Source organism: Ovis canadensis, chromosome 2 (assembly GCF_042477335.2).
Source record: "Ovis canadensis isolate MfBH-ARS-UI-01 breed Bighorn chromosome 2, ARS-UI_OviCan_v2, whole genome shotgun sequence".
Classification (NCBI taxonomy): Eukaryota; Metazoa; Chordata; class Mammalia; order Artiodactyla; family Bovidae; genus Ovis; species Ovis canadensis.
Window position 1 is genome coordinate 241,942,731 of NC_091246.1, and position 23,565 is coordinate 241,966,295.

General features: G+C 55.6%; 1 protein-coding gene across 1 annotated transcript in view; it reads left to right on the forward strand.

The window, feature by feature from the left end:
* SDC3 (syndecan 3) overlaps positions 1-23,565 on the forward strand; it is a 41,741-nt gene that overhangs the window by 11,706 nt on the left and 6,470 nt on the right. Inside the window, exons 4-5 of the mRNA XM_069573785.1 lie at positions 19,936-20,053; positions 21,850-22,463. Coding sequence (XP_069429886.1) covers positions 19,936-20,053; positions 21,850-22,463 — 732 coding nt within the window. The remainder of the gene's footprint in view (positions 1-19,935; positions 20,054-21,849; positions 22,464-23,565) is intronic.

The following is a 23,565-nucleotide window of genomic DNA, read 5'->3' on the forward strand; positions in this document are numbered from 1 at the left end:
TCCTCCTCTGTCACCTGGGCCAGTAATTTCTCATTCACTAGGTTGGGATGAGGAGCAGTGCTGGGGGAGGGGCAGCTAGTTAAAAGGAAGCTGCTGCTGAATAGTTACTTGTATTTTACTTGTTTTGATGGTTATACTTTCCCTAAGATTGTGTCTCAGAGTGAACCGGCTTCAGGCATGTCCTGTGACTATGGGGCAACGTCCTGCCTCCCACCGCCATCCCCAGCATCTACTTTCACATCTGTAAAGTGGGGAAATTGGGCTGGGTGACCCAGTGGCTCTTCCAGTCTTCACATTTGAGGAACTCTCAGAAAGACCAGAAGCCAGAGAGGGCAGGAGCTGACCTGGGGTAGCCCAGCTGGGAAGGGAGGGCAGGCCGGCTGGGCTGGGCAGAGGACAGGAGGCCTGCTTCCTTCAGGTGGGCTGTCTGTTGTTCCTCTTGGGCCAGGGTAGGAGGTGCCCTTTCCTTGCCCATCACACTGAGCACTTCTGTCCCAGCCTCTGGGACATGATCCAGGCCAGTTGGGGGCTGGGCTGCGAGTCTGGTTTCCTGGGCAGAGAGTTTCCTGGGCAGGGAGTCCAGTGCCTGAGGTCTTGTCCGTACTCTGCTGCTGACCTGCCAGTCACTTTTAGCTGCTATTTACTTATGTCCCTTCTGTGTCTGGCTTGTGCTGAGGACTAGGAACTCTGAGGGGGCTCAGCCCGATCCCTGACCTCAGGAAGGTTCCAGTGAGGTGAGGGGCTGAGGAAGTGAGTCAGGGGAAAGAGAAGTTGGTTTTTGGCTCTAGGGAATCAGGGAGGGCTCCCTGGAGGAGGTGTCCTTTGTTTCAGGCCTTGAAGGATGGCAGCAGATTGATAGGCAGAGGGATCAAGATGCACAAAGGCTCAAAGGTGGGAAAGGTCATGATATAATAGGGAAGTGAAATGTGGTTAAAGGCAGCAACTCCCAGCTGGGGGAAGGGAGCCATATGTGAAAGTGGGAACATAGTTCCCTTGGAGAGGGGAGGCGCCATTGCTGGAGGGCATGCTGTTTCTAAGGAGAGTGTGTTGCTTCTTGCATGTAACAGACATTCACTGGGCACCTCCTGGGTGCCTGGCCCTGTGCCACAGGATGTTTTGGGGCTGAACAGTTGAACAGCATAGTGCCTTGGCATGGGAGACCCCAGTGGCTCACAAGGTGGGCTTTAGTCCAAAGCAAGGCATTGGGTTCCATCCTCAAGGTAGAGGACATTGGTCTGTAAAATGGGTGCAGCCCCATCCTGCCCTGGAGGGCTGGCATGTGATGCCAACAGGAGCATGGATGTGATAGTATTAATACTGAATGATGCCTGTTGAGGGCCTGCCATGTGTGATATACTCTGCCTAATGTCTTACGTATAAAAGCTCACTTAATCCTTACAAGCTTATGAAGGAGACACCGTTATTACCTTGATTCTACAAAAGAGGGAGTTGAGGCACACAGAGGTTAAAAAACATGCCCAAGATCACAGAGCCAGGAAGTGGCACACTTACTAGGATTTGAACCCGGTCAGTCTACCTGGGGTTGCAAGAGTCAGACGTGACTTAGCAACTAAGCCACACCACCAGTCTAGTGTCAGGGTCTATCTGGTGCATAAGCGCTGCTGCAGGCTACCTTGTATGCTATGAACTGTGAAGGGTGGTGCCTGAAAGGATGGATTTAAGGCCACTCACGTCCTTCTGGGTGAGCCTGTGGGGATGCTGTGGGGGAGCCCTGGCCCAGGCTTTGGGCTCTTGGCTTCCTTACGGGGCTTCTGTGTTGCACGTGTTCTGTTCAGCTTGGGCCGTGCGCTGAGGCCAGCCCAGACTCGGGAAAGATCAGAGGACTGAAGACGATTTGCGCTGGAAGGGCCTTGGAAACACTGTTGTCCAACTTTTTCATGGTCCTGAAGGGGAAACTGAGGCCAAGAGAATGACCTCATTGCCGTGGGTCTTTTGAGAGGGTCTTTTTTGAGAGCTAGTAGTTCATCCTTTCTGGAGAAGGGCGTGGCAAACCACTCCCGGATTGTTGCCTGGAGAATCCCCACGGACAGAGGAGCCTGGTGGGCTACAGTCCATGGGGTCGCAGAGCTGGACACACTGATCAACTAAGCACAGCACAGTTCAACCTTTTTGTTTAACCTACAAGGAAGTTGAGGCTCAGAGAGGTACAATGATTTGCATGAAGTAACACAGCAAGGCTGTGGCTGAGCTGGGACTAAGAACTATGTCCTCTGACTCCCAGGCAGGACCGTGTCTCTTCTCTTTACCTCTCTCTTTGTGCGAAGACTGCAGGCCCAGCTCCCACTGACCTCTCCCAGGAAGCCTTTCCTAACCTCTTCAAGAAACTGAAAGTGAAGTCGCTCAGTTGTATCCGAATCTTTGTGACCCCATGGCCTGTAGCCTACCAGGCTTCTCCATCCATGGGATTTTCTAGGCAAGGGTACTGGAGTGGGTTGCCATTTCCTTCTCCAGGGGATCTTCCCGACCCAGGAATCGAACCTGGGTCTCCCGCACTGCAGGCAGAGGCTTTACCCTCTGAGCCACCAGGGAAGCCGCTATGCCAAACTGATTCCGTTCAGTGCTCTCAGGGTGCTTCTCTAGCCTCATCCTTTTGCCCCACACCCCACTACCACCCAAGACTCCTGGCTGTTTCCTGAGTACAGAGTACAAGGTTATCTCTCTTGCCTTCCAGTCTACCCACACGCTCTTCACCCTCCATGGACTGTTATTCTCCAGCAAACTCCTACTCATCTTCCAAAACCCAGCACAGATGTCCCCTTCTCTGGGGATCATTTACCAACCTCTCCTCCCAGCTCCCAAGCACAGTGAGCCCTTCTTCAGCCCCTTCCCTCCTGCCTCCCAGGCACTGCTCTTCTACAAGCCATAGGATTCACTGCTGAGCTCTGTGACATCAGCTTTACAGTGTCTGGCTCCCCACAGGGTTCCAGCCTTAACCTCTCTGGAGCTCTCATCTGGATACATGGTTGCAGCAGCAGCCCCTGCATTACATCATCTCGCTGGTCGGCCTCACACTTATTAGTTTGTTTCCTTTCCCTCAATTCAGACGCTGCTGCGTTATTTCCTCCTCTTCTGGAGCCTCCTCAGTCTGTTTTACTTCTGGCTGTCCCCTGCTGTGACACCACCTCCTGTCTCCCCAGCGCCCTGCTCCTGTGGCCTCCAAGCCTGGAGAAGAGGCGAGTGGGGTCTGGCAGTGGGGAGCAGTGGGCACCTGCTCCCGCATTACCCAAGGCTCAGGCTTGGTTACGGGAGCTCCTCCCCCTCTGTCCTCTGTCTCCTGGCCCCCACCACCTCCTGCCCACCGCCTCCTCTGTCTCTCCGTCGGTCCACTGTACGCACCTCCCCTTCCCTCCATCCTTTTCTGTCTCCCTCCTCCTGCCCTGGTTCCCCCAAGGGCTCTGCCTCATTCCCTCCCTGGAGCCTCCCATCTCTCTGACTGCGACCTAGGGCTGGTAGGACCTGAAGAGGGGCAGGAGTCTTTGGGGGCTGAGGGGTGTTTAGGGTCAGGGCTAGAGGGGCGACTCGACTCCTCACTCTCTGGGCCCAGGAACCCCACACCTCCACGCGTTCCCTTCATCCTCCCCTCCAGAAGCGTAGTTTCCCGGACAAAGGGCCACAGGAAGTGAGCCCCTGGTCGCACTGTTTGGATGAAGATGTGGTGCCTAGAGACGGAGCTTGGATGTTCAGGATCCCAGCAGTGAGAGGCAGAACGTCTCCTCCAGGGAGCTGAGCCCCGGCTTGGCTGAGTTCTGTTGTCCTGTGAGGCGGGGAGCTGGAACACTCGCTGGGGACAATCTCAGATCCAGTCTGTGTCTGGGGGGCTGCCTGCAAGGCTGTGGTTGTGCCCAGGGCGATCCTCTATCTGTGTGGAGCTAAGGCCGCATTTCTGTTTCGGTTCGGGGGAAGGGCTGGGTTTGTGGGTGTGCGTGGTGCTGGTGTCTGTGCTGGTGCACGCGGGGCCCAGGGGTCCCCGTGGGTAGGAAGGCCGTTTGTGGCTGCTCCTTTGCCATCAGCTGTTTTGGTGGCTCTGATGTGAGGCTGGGGGAGTCAGGAGCCCCCTTTCTCGGCTGTAAGGAGGCGTGCTTCCAACACCTGGGTGGCCATGGTATCAGCAGCTCCCAGGAGGACAGCAGACAGTGTCTCCCAGGAGCCACTCTGCCACCTCAGGGTGGGGGGATTGATGCACGGCTAGAAGCACGTGCCCATGCAGACCCATTTGTGTGTGTGTGAAAGAGCACACACCTGTCCTGCGCACACGTGTGGAGACACAGACCCCTGTATGTGGACACACAGGCACTCAGAGACAGGGATGCACATTCCCCCGAGTGCACATGAGCCCCTCACAGAGAGACAGCCCTTGTGCTCACACGAGCACACCTAGGCCCACATCTCAGGCATCTCAGCCCACCTAAGACAACCTGAAGGTGTGTGTGCACAAATGCAGCTGCACGCCTGCCTGCAAATGCCCCTGCAAGTGCCGCCTGCATGCCTCGCGCGCGCACACACACACACGTATATACATGGGTTGCTGGGCTTCTGAACTACCAGGAATATGTCCGTCCTTAATCCCAGCTCTTAATCCCAGAGTCCAGGGAGCCCAGGCCAAGGGGGCAGCTGGTCAGCCGGCCTCCTTAGAGGTGATTAAGGCATGGGCGGGGGCAGGTGCAGGGGACGCAGAGCTGTGTCTTCTGCCTGACCTCCAGGGATGCCACAGAGCTCAGAGCTTGGGTTCCATCTGAGACTTGGTTACATGGAATTTACCAACCCTGGGGTGCAGACCTGCTGGGGAGGCCAGCCAGGGGTGTGGCTGGTGTGTCTCCAGGGAGAGTGACAGCTGCGTCAGGCCAGGGGAGGCAGTCACTTTATTTAACCACCTGCCTGCTGGGGCCTCAGTGGGAAGCCTTCTGGGCATTCTGACCTTGGGAACCCTGTTTCTGGCTGAAGTGCTTCTGGACCAAGCAGGAAAATGAGGCCCAACCGGGAGATGCTGAATTTGGGGTCCTGAGTGGAAAGGAAGGTGGTCACTGAGACAAGGGTGGGATGGGGAGGAAGTGGGGGCTGAGCTGGGCCTCGAAGGTGTCTGTGCCTGGGGCATTCGAAGATACATGAGGACACGATGGGCTGTCACAGTAGTGGGGGTTGCTGCTGGTGGCATTTACTGGGTGGGGGTCAGGGCTGCTACAGGGCCAGGAGAACTGTCCCACCCTGGCGTCCGCAGTGCTCCTGTTGAGAACCGCAGTCAGGTCAGGCACCCTGGGAGGGGTCAGCGTGGGCCACAGCTCAGAGGTGAGACTATCCCCAGCGCGCTGTGGGAGGGGAGGCCATGCGTACTGCCCAGGGCGCCATAGCGGGGCACCGAGGTTGTGCAGGCGGAGTCCTCCTAGCCTGGCCTCCTCGCTTGGATGTGTCTGTGTGAGTCTATAAGGGGTGGCTGTGATGATGGTGGAAAAAGGGTGGTTCTGGTTTCAGACTCTGATGGCCGCTCATCAGCTGGGTGACCTTGGGCAGCTGTGGGGTGGTTTTGAGAATGTGGGTTTCCTTGGCTCAGAGTCCAGCCAGCATGTTGTTGCACCCAGAGCTGGTGGCCAGTAGCGGTCATCGTGGGGGCGGTGGTCATGAGAGGCTTCTGTCACTGCAGAGGTGACGGCCACCTGGGGTTTGGGGAGCAAGCTGGTCCTGGGAACAGCTCTCTGTCGTGTGTCCATCTTGAGCCTGGCTTTTCCAGTCCAGTCCTTTCTCCCACAGGCTCTGTCTGTTCTAGCTCCAGGGCTGGACCTTTTGGACACATTCATCTGGGCGTCCCTGGGCTCTTGCTCTGGTGTGGGGCTGCTTATGGTGGAGCCCCTGCTGTGCGGAGGGGAACCAAGTTGGTATGATTGGGGCTCTGAGCCTGCCTGCAGAGGGTCAGGTTGATGGGTCAGCTGAAGGAGTTTTTGGTTTGGGAGTCATGTTTAAGTGAGAGGAGGAGGACGTGTCTCCCCCTTGGACTGTGGGGCTCATGAGGGCTGGGCACTCAGGGTCCCTAAAACCCTGTGGGTGTTTGGACTTCATCTGAACTCAGGATGGGGGCAGAGCCTATGGCGGGGCCTGGGGATGGGCTGGCTGGACACCAGGATGCCCTGGACTGGTAGGAAACTGGTGAGGATGCTGGGGCGATGACAGGGGAACGCTGAGGTTTTCTCTGGTTCCCTCCGCCCACAGCTGAGACAGAGGGCTGGGGGGGGTCCCCATGGGGCTCCTGGCTTCTCCCACCCTCCGGGTTTGTTGTGGCCCCCTGCCCTGGAGCCTGAGGGGCCCCCTCTCCCCTCTCAGTGACCAGACAAGGAACAGGGATGGCGAGGTGGTGAACCGGAGCCTGGGAACTCAGGCGGCGCAGGCTTCAAACTTGGATTCAGCTTGGTTGGGGTTTGGGGGATGCCGAACACCTGTCAGAGGCCCAGCCCTCGGGACAGACGGGCCTCTGCACAGCGAATAGGGAGTGGAAACCAGCCTGGGGCTCGGAGGCTGCCAGCTGGGCTGGGGGGAGGCGGGTGCCTGGGAGCTGCAGGCAGGGTGGGGCGGGGCGTGGGGGTGGGCCCCGCGACCTATCTGTCCTCCCACGGTCCTAGACAGACAGACAGGGGTGGGGCAGACGGACTTATCTTCAGACTCACCTGCATGTCACCGCTGGGACCCTCCGTCCTCCTAACCCCTTCCCTGGCAGGGACGTATCCTCAGGTCTCTTCCTGAGGGCAGCCAGGGGCCAGCCACATGCCCACAGGGTCCAAGTGGAGACATCCCGGCACCGCCAAAGGCTGGAGCTGGGGACACTGGGATCTAGTAACGCAGGTGGCAGCCAGCTTGAGTTTGGAGCCATCTGCCTTCTTGGGGTCACTCTTGGCTGAGCCTGCCCCTTCCAATGGCCCCACCTGACAAAGTAGCCTTTGACAAGCACGGGGGAGGCAGCTGCTATGCTGGGGCTCTCCCACTTGTGGTCTGCAGAATCAGTGTTTGCCCTTTGGAGGTTGAGGCTAGGGAGGCTAACCTGGGGCTTAGTTAGGGTTTACTAAACAAGGTAAGGAGAAGGAGATGGCACCCCACTCCAGTACTTTTGCCTGGAAAATCCCATGGACGGAGGAGCGTGGTAGGCTGCAGCCCATGGGGTCTCGAAGAGTCGGACACGACTGAGTGACTTCACTTTTACTTTTCACTTTCATGCATTGGAGAAGGAAATGGCAACCCACTCCAGTGTTCTTGCCTGGAGAATCCCAGGGACGGGGGAGCCTGGTGGGCTGCCGTCTATGGGGTCGCACAGAGTCGGACACGACTGAAGCGACTTAGCAGCAGCAGCAGCAAACAAGGTAAGGAGGTGAGCCAGGATAAGGCTTACCTCCTCTGCCATCTGAGCATTTGAGTTGAGGCTCTGCTGTGTGACCCTGGGCAAGTATCTCACCCTCTCTGAATGGCCATCATACATTCATTCTTCTCTTTTAAACAACAGCTTTATTATGATTTGACTCATGTTCTGTACAATCCACCCATTTAAAACATATAATTAAAGGAGTTTTAGTATATATACAGTTTGCAACCACCCCCAATATTATTCATTTTTATTACCCCCTAAAAGAAGCCCTATACCTATTAACAGTCACTCCCTATTTCCCCCCGATCACCGAATCCTGAGCAGCTGCTAATCTGCTTTCTGTCTCTGTGGATTTGCCTATCCTGGACGTTTAATATTAGTGGAATCATATACCATGTGGTCTTTTGTGACTGGCTTCTTTCTCTCAGCATAATATTTTCAAGGTTCATCCATGTGATAGCATGTATCAAGACCTCACTTCTTTTTTAATTGAATAATATGCCATTATATGGACACATCACTTTTTTTCTTCTGTCAGTTGGCAGATATTTGGGTTATTTCTACATTTTAGCTGTTACAAATAATGCTGATATTTTAAAAATGTGTGGACATATGTTTTCACTTCCCTTGGATGTATTAACATATGCCCTTGGGGTCGAATTATTGGGCCATATGGTGGTAACTCTATGTTTAACCTTTTGAGGAACTTCCAGACAGTGTTCGAGAGTGACTGAACCATTTTCCGTTGCCACCCGTGGTACATGAGGGTTCAAACTTCTCCACATCCTCACCACTACTTGTTATTTTCTGACTTTCTGATCACATTATTCTTGCATCCACTCATGCCTCAGGTATTTATAGAACACCGGTATTTGACAAATCAGGGTGCTCACTGCAAAATTGAGAAGAAAATTTATCCCTTGAGTTGTTTAGAAGATTTAACAGCACCATAGCTGTAAAAACCTCCATGCATTTAGTGACAGACCATGATTATCAAGGGGAGAAGCTGAGGGTGGTCAGGAATCACGGGGCCTCTGAGAGCAGATGAAAAGAGAAAGAAGTCTTTGTGTTCTGACCGCAGACTCGGTGTCAGAACCTTTACTTCAGTTCTCATGACCTCTGGGCTCTCCTGTTGGCCCATCTGCAGATGGGAAAACTGAGGCTCCGGCCATGCACCTTGCCTCACGGTCAGCCAGCCGAGAGGTAGCTAGGCTTTAGCCTGGGAATCTGTTTGGATCATTTCATTTATTCTTTCCAACCCTTTGAGATTGGTACTATCACTTTGCTTATTTTGTAGAAGACAATGAGGCTCAGAGAGGTAGACTTTCTTGCCTAGGGCCAGTGCTGGGATTTGGATCCAGGCAGTCTAGCTTCAAAGCCCCTGCTTACTGTGAGGTAAGGTCCCACCTGTCTCCTAGGACCCAGGAGATGAGGGTGAGGGCTGGGGCGAATCTCACAGCATGTCATCTTGGGCTGACAGTGGGCTCTGGCGGCAAATGTGCCCTAGGCAGGCCTCCTCCTGTTTTTTCCTGACTCCTTGCTCTGTGCCTCAGTGTCTCGTCTAGGCAATGGTGTTGGGGGCCCCTGAGGTCCCCATGACTCATATGGAGCCTAGCTTTTTCTGTCCCATGGAACCGCTCAGAAGCCAGGGGAATCGTCCTGGGCTGGGGGTGGGGAGTTGCATCTCCACTGTGAGTGAGTTTGCGCTGGTTCTAAATACCCTGGCAAGTGGAAGGGTGAGGGAGACCACAGCTAGACTCCTTGGGAGGCTGCACACTCACTCCCGCATGGGCACATTTCATGTGTGTGGGTGGTGTGTGCCTAGCGTGTGCCTGGGGTGGCTCTGAGGGGGATGGCAGAGCTGTGTGTCCCTGCACAGCTGGAGGCACTGGCAGGGTCTGTCTGGTTTTCTGGAGTCCCAGAGGATCCCCAGGGCTGGCCAAGTCCCTGCAACCTCCACCTCTGGCTTCAGGTGGCCCCCAAGACAGGGCAGAAGCATCCTGTGTCCTGTGGGCTTGCGTTTCCTGAGGTCTCATTCTGTGGGGTGAGGACCAGACTCACCACACTGGGGTCTCTCTCTGCTTTCCCAGTCCCTCCCCCACTACCAGCTCCCCATCCCACCTGCCTTGCTCCCCTCAACTCCATCCTGACTTGGCCAGCTGAGTTCTCTGTCACTTCCAGCAGGTCGACTGGCTTGAGCCTATGGAGTGAGGAGGCCCATTCCACCTGGTCCTGTCCGTAAGGGGCCTGCCGCTTAGTGGGCGCTCAGTAAATGCTCCAGCCTTCCCAGCCCACGCCTGGTTGTGAAGGGACCAGAAGTGCAGGCTCCACTGGGAACCTACGCTCCTGCATGTTTTGCATATAATTTGCATGTTCATTTTATGACAAACAGCTGGGATCAGTTCTGTCTCTCTTCCCTCCTCCTAGATGAGTTGGAGCCCTGGTTGGCTTTTGGAGGGATCGGAGAGAACTTTGTCCACCCATCTGGTTTTATGGATGAGGAGACAGAGGCCAGAGGAGAGGGCCCTGCCTATAGTAGTTAGAGAAGTGGGAGAAGCAGGTCTGTCGGGGTGATCCCATTCACAGTATTCAGTGAGTGCCTATTGATGGAGTCTGATTGTGTCCCAGTCACTGTCCCCAGGAGCTCTTCAAGGGGGAGCTAGACATTAGACAAGGAGGTCAATAAACAAGCTAATTTCAGTCTGCGGTGGGCTACGAGGAGTAAGGCTGGTGTTGAGAGCGATGATGTATGGGGAGGTTATGTGGGTGGAGCTGGGGGTCAGGGAGGGCCACGCTGAGGAGGGGAACTTTGAGCAGAGACACTGGCTCATGCCCCAGCACTTACTAGTTGCCTGGTAACTGCTCGGTGTGTCACAGCTGGAGTCTTGGTACATTGGGTATCATCATCCCATTTTGTGGGAGGGCAGACTGAGGCCCAGTGAGGTGACGGAACCTGACCAGGGCTCTCTGGAGGTCAGGATGGGTTTTTGTCTGTCAGTCCAGGAGATGTTTCCCAGGGCTGAGTCTGTTGGCAGGGTTGGTTGCAGAGCCTGGAGACTCAAACCCAGGGGCACCTGCTGGTGGTGGGTGGGGCTGCTCACCTGAGCTGGGTCACCTGTCATGGGAACAGGACTTACCTTTCCATTTCTTCTCATTCCGAGTCTGTCTGTCCTTGTGCAGGGGGCTGGGCTGGATGTGGGGGGTGGTGTATAGACTCTGCACCGCCCCTGCTCCCCCCGACCTTGAGGAACCTCCTCATGAGGGGTGGGAGCAGGTGTGCAGGTCCAGCTAATCCAGGGTTCATATTTGGCCCCAGTTGCTGTGTGACTCCGGGCTAGTTGCTTCACTTCTCTGAACTGTGGTTTGCCCATCTGTGAAATGGGGCTCATAATCCCTAACTGGTAAGATGTTCGTGAAGAGAAATGAGGCCAGGTGCATATATTAAGCACATGCACCCTCTGTGGGAGCTATAACTGTTGCTCAGGGTCAGGGGGAAAAAAAATCCCATTGTGTCCCTACTGGTGGCTTAACAGCCTCAGTCTCCTCATCTGTAGATGGAGGCAGTAGAATGTGCTTCCCAGGGTGGCCTAGTGGGTTCCATGAAGTCTGGTAGGAGGGGCCCACTGGAGTGACGGGAGACGGTTGTGGCCCCTTGCCCCCGGAAATGACAACGCAGTGGAGGTGGATCCCCAAGAAGGGACTTCCCCCTTCAGAACAGGCGGGTGGTTGGCAGGAGGTGGCCTCGCAGGGGAGGCAGTATTTGAGCTGCCAGAGCTTGCTGAGCATGTCCCTGTCCTGTGGCTCGCAGGAATCTGTCTATAATAGTACCTGGTACCCAGGAGGTGCTTCATGAAAAGTACTGCTTGTCCTGACTGGCTGGTCAAGTAGTTGCTGGCTGGGCAGAGCTGTGGAAGAGTGTTCCAGGAAGCAGGAATAGCCCGTGCAAGGCCTGGAGGGAATCCACAAAGGATTCAGTGTGGGAGGAGCATGTGGGCTGGGCAGCTGGGGGCCTCAGTGGGTGGTCCTGCTCTCAGACACAAGCTTGGGGACAGGAATAATTGAGCAGGGTGAGTCAGGGTGGCTGAGAGGGTGATGCTAGAGGGCAGGTGGCTTGATGGATGGAGCGGTGACAGGGGCGTCCCAGCCCTGGGCTGAGGAGGAGGCTGCTCTTCCCAGGATTGCGCTGTCACCCTCTGTCCAGGTGTAGGCGACAACAGTGAGGGCCTGGGGCTGGCAGGGTGGGAACTAGGCTGTTGCAAGAAGCTGGCAGGTGGCCTGTGGTGGAGATGTCTGATCGCTGTAAGCCAACCATGGCTGCCAGCCGGTCAATGCCGGGGGAGGGAGCTGGGCCCTGCCAAGCCAGCCAGTCTGCAGTGAGACGCAGCTCTGTAGGCATTGGGCCACCAGCCTGCCAGCTCCCTCGGAGGCTTTTGTGTTCATTTCCTTTCTGCTGACTCCTCTGTTTGCGCTTAACTCATGACCAGCCCCAACAGGGGTCTCGGCAGAATGACTGGGGTCGGGGGGCAAGGAGTTTCAGAGAACCAGGGAACGGCAGACAGGGGAACTCAGAGCATGCCATTTCTAATAACAAAAGTACTCTGAGTTTATTGTAGAAAATCTGGAAAATACAAACAGATCCTGAGTGAGAAATGAAAAACCACTTGTAATCCCACCACCCAGATAGAGCCCCCTGGGAACTTTTAGTAGAATTCAGTGTTTAGAAATACACTTTGGTATTGAGTTCATACCAAATGAACTTTTGGTAATTAATGTTCATTACCAGGATCAAGTTCTATGTATTTTTTCTTTAACCTATTTTTTAAACTTAACGATGATCATAGTACTAACAGCCAACATTTATTGAGTAATTCATTAATGTGTGGGCACCCTAAGTCTGTTACAGTGAACCCCACGAGGTGGTTATTATCTTTGTGTAGGAAAACCAGGCTGACAGAGTTAAGTACCTGTCCAAGGTCACCGAGGTACTGAGAGACAGAACTGTTTGTAGGATCCTATCAACAGTCATGCCGCATTGCCTCCTGACAACCAGAGTGTACATTTCCCCATGTCCTTGCATATTCTTTGAAATGAGTTTAAAAAAACCCTTTTGTTATGCATTTATGCCTTTTAACAACCTGATTAGACGGTGTGGATTTGTGAAAACGCAGTTATTGATAGCTGCATAATATTCCATGCCATGGTTGTGCCCTCAGTTCTTTCACTAGTCCCGTGATGGGAAAGTAGCTTATTTCCCCACTTTCTCTCTTATAAATAACACTGCCCTGGCTCTCTTTGACCCAAGGGCTGAATTCTTGGGCACCCAGAGTGTCCGAATCAGAAAGGCGGCTTAGAGCGCCAAGCCCTGGTTCATTTCCAAATGAGACTTGGAAATGCAGGGACGGGGTAGGGGGTTAGGGGGTCGGGGGTAGCTTGTCTGGGTCTGGGAGGCTGTGGGCACCTGAGCCAGGATGCTGCCCGCTTTCTGGTCCAGTGTAGATGAGGAATATTGCCATCTTGGGGAGGGGGTTCTGGGGAGGATGGTTGGGAGCGCAGGGGTGGGTAGTGGAGAAGGGGATGGAGCTGATGGAGTGCGGCTCTGGGGGGTTGGGGAGACTCTGCTGTCAGAATGTCTCTTTGCAGAGCAGTTGGCTGAGAGGGGCCCTCTAGGCTACCCTTGCGGGAGATTTGGGGGCGAGTGTTTGGAATAAGGGAGGTGGGGAGATGTGTGGGGGACCAGGTGTGTGTCTGGGCTGTGCTGGTTGTTTGTAGAGGGGCCTTCTCAGCCCTTGTGCCCCCTTCTCCTCCCCCAGGCCCCTCTGCTCCCCGGAACTTGGGGTCCATAGACCCTTCCCACCGACGTAGCCCCTGTGCCCCGCACCCCTCTGGCAGCCAGTAAATGTGGCGGCTGCTGGGTCTCCAGCCAGAGCAGCTGTGGACGGTGGCGGGGTGGAGGCCGAGGCATCCCCCTTCCCGGGTCTGGACTCCCCATTGTGTTGCCCCCTTGGCTGTCCTGCCGCCCAGAGCCTGGCCCCAGCCCACATTCCTGTGGTGACGCTCCGGGTCTCCGGGCTGGAGCTGGTGAGCGTGAGGGGCATTGAGTTCTCACAGGACTGAGGGCCTTTTGGGGACGGGGGTGATGGTGGGGTGCTGGTGGGGATGGAGCCTCTGGGGATCTAGAGGGCTCTGCGGAGACCACCCTGCTTCCAGGAGCGGGTGTGAAGTCCCACCGTGTGTCACTGGACTGATCGCTTCACCTCTGAATGCTGCGTTGTCGTAGGCTAATTCCCCACCACCCTCTCATCCCCTTTCTGAGCCTCCGTGCCTGCCTCTGTAAGAAGGGAGAGTGAACTTAGTGATCACTCAGGCCTGAAGGTGGGGTCGGGGTTGTGGGATGTACCGCAGTAATAGTAACAAATGGTTCAGTGCCAGCTGTGTGCTGAGCAACAAGAGTGCTTTTGGTGCATTATGTTACTTGATTCTCAAAACAGCTCCATGAAAAATATATTATTATTTAACCAAACAGAGGCTCAGAGAGGTTGAGTAACTTGCCCAGGGTCACCCAGCAAGTAAGCAGAGCTGGGCTTGAACCCAAGTCCAGCTTGGGTTCAAGAACCCAAAGTTGGGCCCCCAACCATTGCTCACATGCCCTCTAGTCACAGGAGAGGGCAGCCCAAGTCTGGCTAATGTGGGGAAGGAAGCGCGGGCAGAATTAATTACACTTGATTTTATTCTTAGTTTCTGCAGCATGATTAGCACTGCGCAGGGTGCTGGGCTCCTGGCCCCCTGCCAGCTGACCTAATTTGTGTGTCTGTTTCTGTAACTCGCCCTTCCTCCCCGCTCCCCCAGCATCTCCTTTTCTCTCTCTCTCTGCGCTCCCCTGCTGTGTGGCTTTGGCAAGCCCACTTAGGCTCTCTGGGCATGAATAGTGGCATCTGCAGCCTGGGTGTAACTGTCTTGATTCTACTCCCTTCAGGAGTTCAGTGAGGCTTACATGAGATAAAATCTTCAGAATTCATAATGGAAGTATTAACATCCACCTAGCAATAATCCCAGCTACATTTCTTTATTCAGCTCCTAGTGTTGGGTCCTGTCTTTAAGCCTATTACATGCATGATCTTCTTTGATCCTCACAGCACCCCTGCGAGTCACATACTGCAGTTGTCATCCCCATTTTACAGATGAAAAAACTGAGGTGCCAAGAGATTCAATGGCTTGCCTGATGTTCGCTGGGTAGTGAGGGGAGGAGCTGATTCATTCTGGTTTAACCTCTGTGTTATCCTGTTTCTCTGGGCAGGCTCATGATGAGGTGGGGGGGCAGGTGGGGGGTTGCTGGGCATGAGAGATTCTAGACTTCTGGTCTCCAAGGAAGGCTTGGAAGGAGGCTGGGGACCAGAGGAAGGAGATGCCTTGCTTTTCTGCCTGAACCCCACTAGAGAGGGATGGTGGTGGAAGTTACCCACCCCAGTCGCTCTAAAACCCTATGGAGAGGATCAGGTAGGGGTGGAGAGAGCCAGTGGCTGGCAGCTCACGTCACTGCTGGTCCCATTGGGGCAGGGAGCCTGAGTTACTTCTGTGGGTCAAGGCTGTAGGTCAGCATAAAGTAAGATGGTGACAAGGGGGAAGTGAAGAAAAATGGCAGGGAGTATGTCCATTGGGAAAGGTGCCACGTCTCACCTGGTGTGTGTGTGCTTGTATGTACCCTGGAGGGAAAGTGTGCGTGCTGTGTGCATGGTGCACGTGTGTGGAGGGGAGTGGAGGCAGGTGTCGGGCCTGTAGCTGGTTGTCTGAGTGGGTGCACATATGTGTGGTGCCGTGGGTGCCTTTTCATGGACGCATGGGTGGAGCTTGTAGGCAGTGGGTATTTGGGAGCATTTGGGTGTTTGCCATGTGCCAGCGTGTGTATGGTGTGGGTGGGTGGTAGTTCTGAGCTGAGGTTGTTCAGGGGCTGTGGGTCACAGGTTTAGGAACTCTAGATGAACAGCAGATTGGGGGCGACCTGGAAGGTTTGGAGGAAGGACCCAGAGGCTGAGGACCCACGGTCATGTCTCAGTTCTAGACCCCAGACTCAGTGCCTGCCTCTGCGAAGTGGGTATAATGAAGTCGTGGGAGGCTCAGTACCTACATCTGTGAAGTGGGTATAATGAAGTCGTGGGAGGCGGTGCTCGTTGAAGCCAGTGACACAGGTTAGAGTGCTTCCAGCACCTGACCTGGGATGGGGCCTCCACAAGGGTAGGCACTGGTCTCTAGAGCCCCCTGAGGACCCTCAGTAGCTCCCCCAGCTAGCTTGGAGTTTCCTCCGCTGCTGGAAGAGCCTCTGGGTGGGTGTCTTGGCCTGGACAGGTGGTGGCAGGAAGCAGAAGATGCAGGGGCTTCCGCAGTGAGCTGTTTGTGTGTGGGGAGTACAAGCGTGAAGAAAGGTTGTTTACAAGTTGTGAGGTTTGGTCAGAGTCCAAGGGGTCACTGCCATGGGGAATATGAATAGCAATGCTTGGTTGTGGGGAGGGTCTGTGTGTGCCACCCGTGTGGTTGTGGATCTTGTCGAGCTTGTGTGGAGTGTGTATTAGGTGAGGAGAGGGGGGCAACTATGTGTCTGTGTGTGCAGCTGGGGGGCAGCAAATGGGTGAGCCTGTGGTGGAATGTGCTAGGCTGTTGTCTGTGAGTTGTGGGTACGCAGGTTGGGGTCGGTAAGTGTGGATCATGACGGTGTGTGCGCGTCTGTGCTGGGTGTGTGTGTGTGTGTGTGTGTGTGTATATGCATGCATACAGGCACCCTTGTTTGGGATATGTTTATCAGGCATGGGAGGGTGTGTGGTTTACCTGGAAGGGACACAGTGAAGGTTGGGGGAGGCTGGCATTTGACTTGGGTGCTCTTTTAAGGGAATTGGTCCAGATTATTATGCTAATTATGCATGGAATTATGCAAATAGGTCATTTGGGAGTCAAAGGCTGTTTGTCATCACCCCCTCTGGTACTTGTGACTTCAGGCTTTCCCTGCTGTCTCCTGGGTTCTGTTCCCCAACCCCCCTCCTCTCTGCAGCCCTGGTAGCTTCAGCACCCCTGTAGTGTTCCTGGGAGGGCCCTGTGAGCACTAGTCCCCCAGGGAGGGGTACAGCTGGCACTTAGGCGTGGGGGGTGTGTGGGCAAGATGGAATCCTGCACCCCACCCCACAGGTCTCAGGTGTCCCAGGGTTAAGTTTCTTGGGGTGAACTCAGGGGTGCCTGGTTGTTGGCCATCACCCCCTCTACTCCATCCGGGGGCTGCTCATTTTTTGGAAAGAATGTTTTCTTGGATGCAGGTTTGGAAAATCACTGAGGTGGCCCCTTCCCCAGCTTTGTGTCTGATGAGCGTGAGGCTAAATTAAGATGTGAGAGAATTCTCTCCCTCCGCCTCCCACTCTTGCCTTCTCTCTCTTTCTCTTGCACACCCAGCCCTCCCTCCACTCCCTCCTCCCTGTCACCCCCGCCCCTGCCCCTCTGACCCCTGGCTTCCCTCTGTCCTTGCATCTCTGTCCCCATCTGGTGCCTCGCCCTCCCCCTCCCTGTCATCCTCTCTGTTCTTCTAGGATCTCTCCCTCTCCTGCTCCCCCCACCTCCCGCCCTCCTCCCCCACCCCCCCACATCTCTGTGGGGAGCTGGAGCTCCTGGTCCTTAGCATGGAGGAAATGGTCGTCATGGTAACGGTTGTCATGCCGATGGCTACTGAGCTAGGGATGAATAGTATCTAGGTGAGAGCTACCTGAGTGGAGGCTGACGGGTTCACAGGAGGCTCCATACTTGTTTCTGAGCCTCAGAGCTGCACCACGCGTGCCCCCTTTTAGTGTCTACACCCCCTCCATGTATGTGCCTGTTTGCACCCAAAGGCATGCCAACACACAGTGCCTTTCTCTGGCTGCCTCCCTCTGGCTGCCTCCCTCTGGCTGCCTCCCTCTGGCTGCCTCCCTCTGGCTGCCTCCCTCTGGCTCCCTCCCTCTGGCTGCCTTTAGGTGAGTGTGTCAGGGTGTGTCTGGGTATGTCAATTCAAAGCTCTGTGTGGTGTTGCAGGGGTGGGGGGTTTGAATTTGTGCAAGCCTCTCTGGGAGCAGGTTGTTAGGGGCTGCTGTGTGGTGCTGGTCACTGTGGAATCATGAAGACTCCCTATTTTGGCCCCCACCTTTACCCCTGTTTGGGGGTCCCCTGAGACCACAGACTTCTTGGGCCCTTTCCTCCCAGCTAAATGGCTTTCAACTTCCCTGAGTTGCTTGGAAGGACGTAGAGACAGTGAAGATGCTCTGGGGGAGAGACAGTCTGGGCCCCACCCCTGCTCGGGCCCCATCATGCTGCGCGTCTCTGGCTTCAGGCTGCTGGCCTAAGAATGGAGCAGAAAACCTCCAAGGGACCCCAGCTAAGCTGGGGTCAGAGAGGCTGGTGGGGGGGGACCACCTAGCACCTTCCCTTTGGGTCCTGGGGATTTATACCTCTGGTAAGTGGGAGTAGAGATGGCAACTGGGGAAGGTTGGATGGTAGCTGCTCTGAGCTCCTGAAATGTCTAAAACGGGGGAAGACCCGGCAATTAGTCATGGAGCAATTACTCTAATTGTTCCACTCCATGACTCACTGGTAGCAAGTAAATACTGATTAATTCATTACTTTGAGACTCTGTGTGTGTGTGTGTGTGTGTGTGTGTGTGTGTGTGTGTGTTGGGGGGAGGGTGATGGGTATGCTGGGGGGAATCTCCTGGCTCCCTGCTCTGGCCTCCTGCCCTGCCTGGCCTGGGTAGGGATTTAGAGCAGGTGGTCGAGGCTCGGGGCCCAGAAGCCAGGATCGGGATCCTCTCTCTAGCTCCATAGGAACTCCAGGAGGGGGCTGTCAGGGGCAGAGGTGTGAGAGGCTGAGCACAGGTCGTAATGCTGAGCTAGCCCCTCTCCTGCTAACATACCTTCCATGGCTCCCCATGTCAGTCAAACAGTAGGGGTATTCAGACTCCGTGTCAGACCTTCTAAACTGCTGAGTACTGTTTTTACAACATTCTGACGTGCAGTCAGAATAAAACCTGACCAGTTTCCAAGGGAAAAGTTGCCAGCTGAACCCTGAGAGCCTGTGATGGGGCTTCCCCAAACTGAACTCTGGCCTGTCCTGCACCCACCCACCCCCTATCCCCACTACCCAGGAAATGCATCCTCCAACACTAAGCCCATTCCTTCCCAGATACTTGCTGATACCCACTGTGTGTCTGAGATGGTCCTGCTCCATCAAGGTATAGTTTACTGGGGGTGGGCACAGTCACAGAAGAAGTATATACCCATGCCTGCCCAGCTCACAAGTGGTGAGAGAGGTGAATTCAGAAGCACCGGATGGATGCTCTGAAAGCTCAAAGTAGGAGGGCTTCTCAGAAGAAGGGATGGGGAGTTAGAGTTAGCTGGTGGGAAGTTGGAGGATGAGAGGATGGGAGGGAAGAGTGTTCCAGGTGGAGGGAACAGCATGAGTTAAGTAGGCAGGGGACACCAGGCAGGCGTGTTCCAGGAGCAGACCGGGACCGGGTGCCTAGACCGCAGTGACTTGTAGGGGTTCTGAGGGACCCTGGATGAGTCCCCCAGACCCAGCTCTGGTGGCACCGGCTCTACTTCCTTACCTTGGAGCCTTTGCCTATTCTGGTCCCCCTGCTTGAGATGCCTTGCTCTATTTCTTCTTTTTTTTCTGTCTAGTTCAATTGTTTAAGACCCAGGTGCTAATAACCCTCTAGAGCTGAGCACCAGCTCATCTTTCTCTGAAAGCTCTCTGGACGCAGGGACTGTGGCCGGGCTCAGTCTGGATCCAGGTTTGCGCTCCTGTCTTTGATGTCCTTAGTGCTGGCTCTCAGGCCGGGGTTGCAATGGGGCGGGGTGGGGGGATGGTCTGGGTCCAGGAGCCACAGCACCCCACCTTCCCAGGTTCTGATTCTGGGAAGAGTCTTGGACCTGGAGGGCTGGACTCCCCTCACCCCGCCAGACCCTCAGGAGACCCTTGTTGGCAGACAGATGTGGCATCCATGCCCTGAGCTGACTCTGGGCAATGAAATACTTTGGAGGGAGGTTTAGACGGGGGGAGTTGAATTTGTTTTGGGGAAGACCAGAGCCAGGAACTCCACTCCCTTCTCTCCCTCCCCCATTACCCAAGTTTCTTCCCTCCCAGAGCCCCAACCCTCCTCAATACCTCTGTCTGTCTGATGGAACGAATGGACCTGCCTTTGGGATTTTGAGGTGCGAGGCACTGCATCCCTAGCAGAGTCTGGATCTCGTCACATCACATGCTCTCTGGTGGCCTGGGGCAGTGGGGCTTCAATCTTCTAGGCTGTGGAAGGGGGCAGATGGGGCTGCCCTGTGCTGAGCACCTGCTGCTTTGAGGTGCGCTCAGCACATATTGGCACACTGCGTGCCCACAGCACCCTGACAAGGCAGGAAGTGGTGATCTGGCCTACTGCGGCTCTCTGCCTCTGGAGGCCTCATCTGATGCTGTCCCTCCACTGTCACTTGGCCTTGGAGAGTGCCGGTTGCTCCTCTGGGCGTTTCCAGGCCGCTGGCCTCAGGTGCTGAGCCCTGTGCCCAACCTGCCCTCCTCAGGCCCAGCGCTGGCGCAGTGAGAACTTCGAGAGGCCCGTGGACCTCGAGGGCTCTGGGGATGACGACTCCTTCCCCGATGACGAGCTGGACGACCTCTACTCCGGGTCGGGCTCTGGCTGTAAGTATCCCCTTCCCTTTTCCTACATATCATGTCAGCAGTACCAGTCTCTCTCCAGTGCCCCATCCGAGGCTTTGATGGCAAGGAAGAGGAGCCTTCATAGGGCAGGCGCTCTTAAACGTGGGCTGGGGGAGGGAGAGGTCACTGAGGGGCAGCTCCTGGACCTTAAGCACGTAAAGGGCAGGCCGTCCTCCCCCAGGGTGGAACCGGGGCTTTAAGGAGCCCAGCACTCCCAGTTTCTCTGTCTCTGCGTCTCTGTTTGCACTGTTTGGGTCTCCCTGCAGACCTCCAGCCTCTGTCAAGGAACACAGATGCTTCTTAGTAACCCAGGTTTCATACTGTCGTGACCACTTGGAGGAACTTGGTGGTCAACTTTTCAGGTGCAGTGAGCAGAGACCATTTGATTGGCTCAACTTGGGTCAGGTGGCCAAGGGCGGGCTCAGGACAGTGACGGAAAAATAGGAGGGGCCTCCAGTGGTGCCTGAGACAAACCAGTTCCATGGTCCCGCCCAGAAAGGCCCCATGAGATAAGCGAGGCACGCTAAGGTAGATCCCAGTTTCTCTACCTAATGGCTGTGCTGTCTTTAGCCATTTTCCCTCCCCCGAGTCTGTATTCTTATCTGTAAATAGTGATAAATTTGCCTTCTTCTCGGAGCCTCTGGGGGCTCTTCCCAGGTGGCAAGTGGTTAAGAACCTACCTACCAATGCAGGAGACATTAAGAAGGGCTGGTTTGACCCCTGGATGGGGAAGGTTCCCCGGAAGAGGGCACGGCAACCCGCTTCAGTATTCTTGCCTGGAGAATCCCATGGTCAGAGGAGCCTCGCAGGCTACAGTCCACGGGGTCACAGAGTCAGACAGGACTGAAGCGACTTGGCACCCGCTCACACACGCCGAGCCTCTGGAAGGCTTCCGTTTAAGAGTCAGGGCCTGGCACAGAGATGAAGCTCTGCAACTGGTAGTAAAAAGGGGTGTGTTGAGATTGGGGCCCTGGAGGGGGCAGGCTGAGTCTAATGGAATGGTGGGGGTCTGTGTGCTTTGGAGCTGGCCACCTATAGCCCCTTGCCTCTAGTCTCCTCACTTTAGCCCATTCCTGTAAGCATCTCGTGAGTTATAAATCTCGTGAGAATCTTCATAAAATCTATCCTGATGGTGGATCTCTACTTCCACACCTCTCAGGCTCCTCCCCACTCCTCCTCTGCCTGGTTCAGTCCCCCCTGGGAGCTGGTATGGCTTATCTCTCTCTCTCCTTATTTTCTCCCAAGGCCCTCCCTTCACCTGTCTGGGTTTGGAGTCCAGATTGCTCAAGCAGCCTCTATAGGAGGGGCTTGTTCTCCTTGCTGTCTGCTTGTGCCTCTGGGGGTACCCATGTAGCTTGTATGCATGTCTGACTCTTCCCAGAATGCCACAGCCATCCTCCCCTCCCCAGCCTGCAACCTCCAGCAAGATCTGAAGCCAGTAGGGCCTGAGTTGCCACTGCCTAGATTCAGTCTGCTAGAAAAGCTCCAGACTAGGTGGGCTGGAATAGTTAGGGAAGACTTCCTGGAAGAGGTGGTCCCTTAGAATTTTGGGCTAGGCAGAGAGGAGTTGGGAAGCATCACTAGCCCCATCAGTCAGCTGGTAAGCTTTGACCAGACTGTGCCTTCCTCCTTTCCCTCCTCTTGTCTTGGGAAAATTATGCAAAGGGTGAGGGTTGGGAGCCTCCCATCTTGATGGCTGTTGCTTATCCAGGATCCTCATGCCTTCAAATCACCCAGCTTCCTAGCTCTCGCCTTCTCCCCCTCCCCCACCCCCTCAGACTTTGAGCAGGAGTCGGGCATTGAGACAGCCATGCGGTTCAGCCCAGATGTCGCCCTGGCAATGTCCACCACCCCTGCGGTGCTGCCCACCATGGACATCCAGCCTGTGGGCACCCCGTTTGAAGAGCTCCCCTCTGAGCGCCCCACCCCGGAGCCAGCCACCAGCCCTCCACTAGTGACAGAGGTGCCAGAAGAGCCCAGCCAGAGAGCCACCACCGTCTCCACCCCGACAGCTGCCACCACTGCCACCACCGCAGGGCCCCCGACGGCGGCCACAGCGCCCGCCACCGCGGCCACCGCCGCGCCCAGCATCCCTGCGGTGCCCCCGTCCGCGGCCACCACCTCTGTCCTAAGGACCACCGGCGTACGGAGGCTTCTGCCTCTGCCGCTGACCACAGCGGCCACAGCCCGGGCCACCACCCCAGCGGCGCCCTCACCTCCCACCACGGTGGCTGTCTTGGACACAGAGGCCCCAACGCCCAGGCTGGTCAGCACAGCTACCTCCAGGCCAAGGGCCCTTCCCAGGCCGGCTACCACCCAGAAGCCTGATATCCCTGAGAAGAGCACCCTGCCCCTGGGGACCACCGCCCCAGGACCCACGGAGGTGGCTCAGGTGAGCCGGTGTGGAGAGGACAGGGAGTCACAGGGCAGAGGAGGGTGGGTCAGGGCGCAGGGGTGGGGGTGGGGGTGGGGGGAGGAGGATGGAGCTGGACAGGGGTGGAGATCTAGGAGGTGCTGGAGGTGAGCCAGACGAGCGGGAGGGTGTGAGAGGTATGAGGCCAGGGCTGCGGGTAAGTCACAGGGTGAGGACAGAGCTCGAGATGGATGGGGATGGAAGAGGGACCGGGCCTGGGTCTTTAGATGTTAGATGAAGACATGAATGAGGAACTGGGAGAATGGGAGTATTAAAAGGGGCAGGGGCCAAGGGCCTATGTGTTCTGGTTAAAGCACAGACTCCGGAGCCCTGCAGCCAGGATTGGAATGCTTCTACCACCATGCGACTTCAGGAAGTCACTGATCCTTTTTATACCTTTGTTTCCTTATCTGTGAAAAGGAGAAAAGAATAGAATGCAAATCGCAGGGTTGTGAGAGTTAACTTCCCCAACAGGGCCAAGGCTCTTAGAGCAGTGCCTGGCGATACTAAACACGCAAAAAGTTTCACTTTGTTGTCACCACCACCGTCATCATCGTTGTTGTTGTCCATCTGAGGGGGATTAAGAGCTGGGTGGTGGGAGAGGAATACTGCAGGCCATGTTCATGGAGGTTGCCTGGGTGGAGGTACAGTGCTAGGCACTTAGCTGTGCCACCATCTCTTCGCCCTCTCATGCCTACCCCACGGGGCCGGGGAGGGGCATTGCCACCATCCTACCTTAAGGTGGGGCCACCTTCCAAGCCTTCACAGGCAGCAGTGGCAGAGTCAGGATTTGAACCTGGCAGTCAGCTCTAGGGTGTGTATGTGTGTGTGTGTGGGGTGTTATGGATGGTGTGTATGTGTGTGTGTTTGGGGTGTTATGGATGGGGGCGATGTTTCAGGGAAGAGGGTGAGGATACCAGGAATGCCAGGATGGGGACGGGATCAAGGAAGTGGGAGAAGTAGCCTGATCCTTGCTGCCGCTGCTGGGCAAGGAGTGGATGTAGTGACATTGACTGGGGTACTAAAGCCCTTTGCATCCGCCTCATCGAGGAGGACCCCCCAGGCTGTGGAGCTGCCTTTG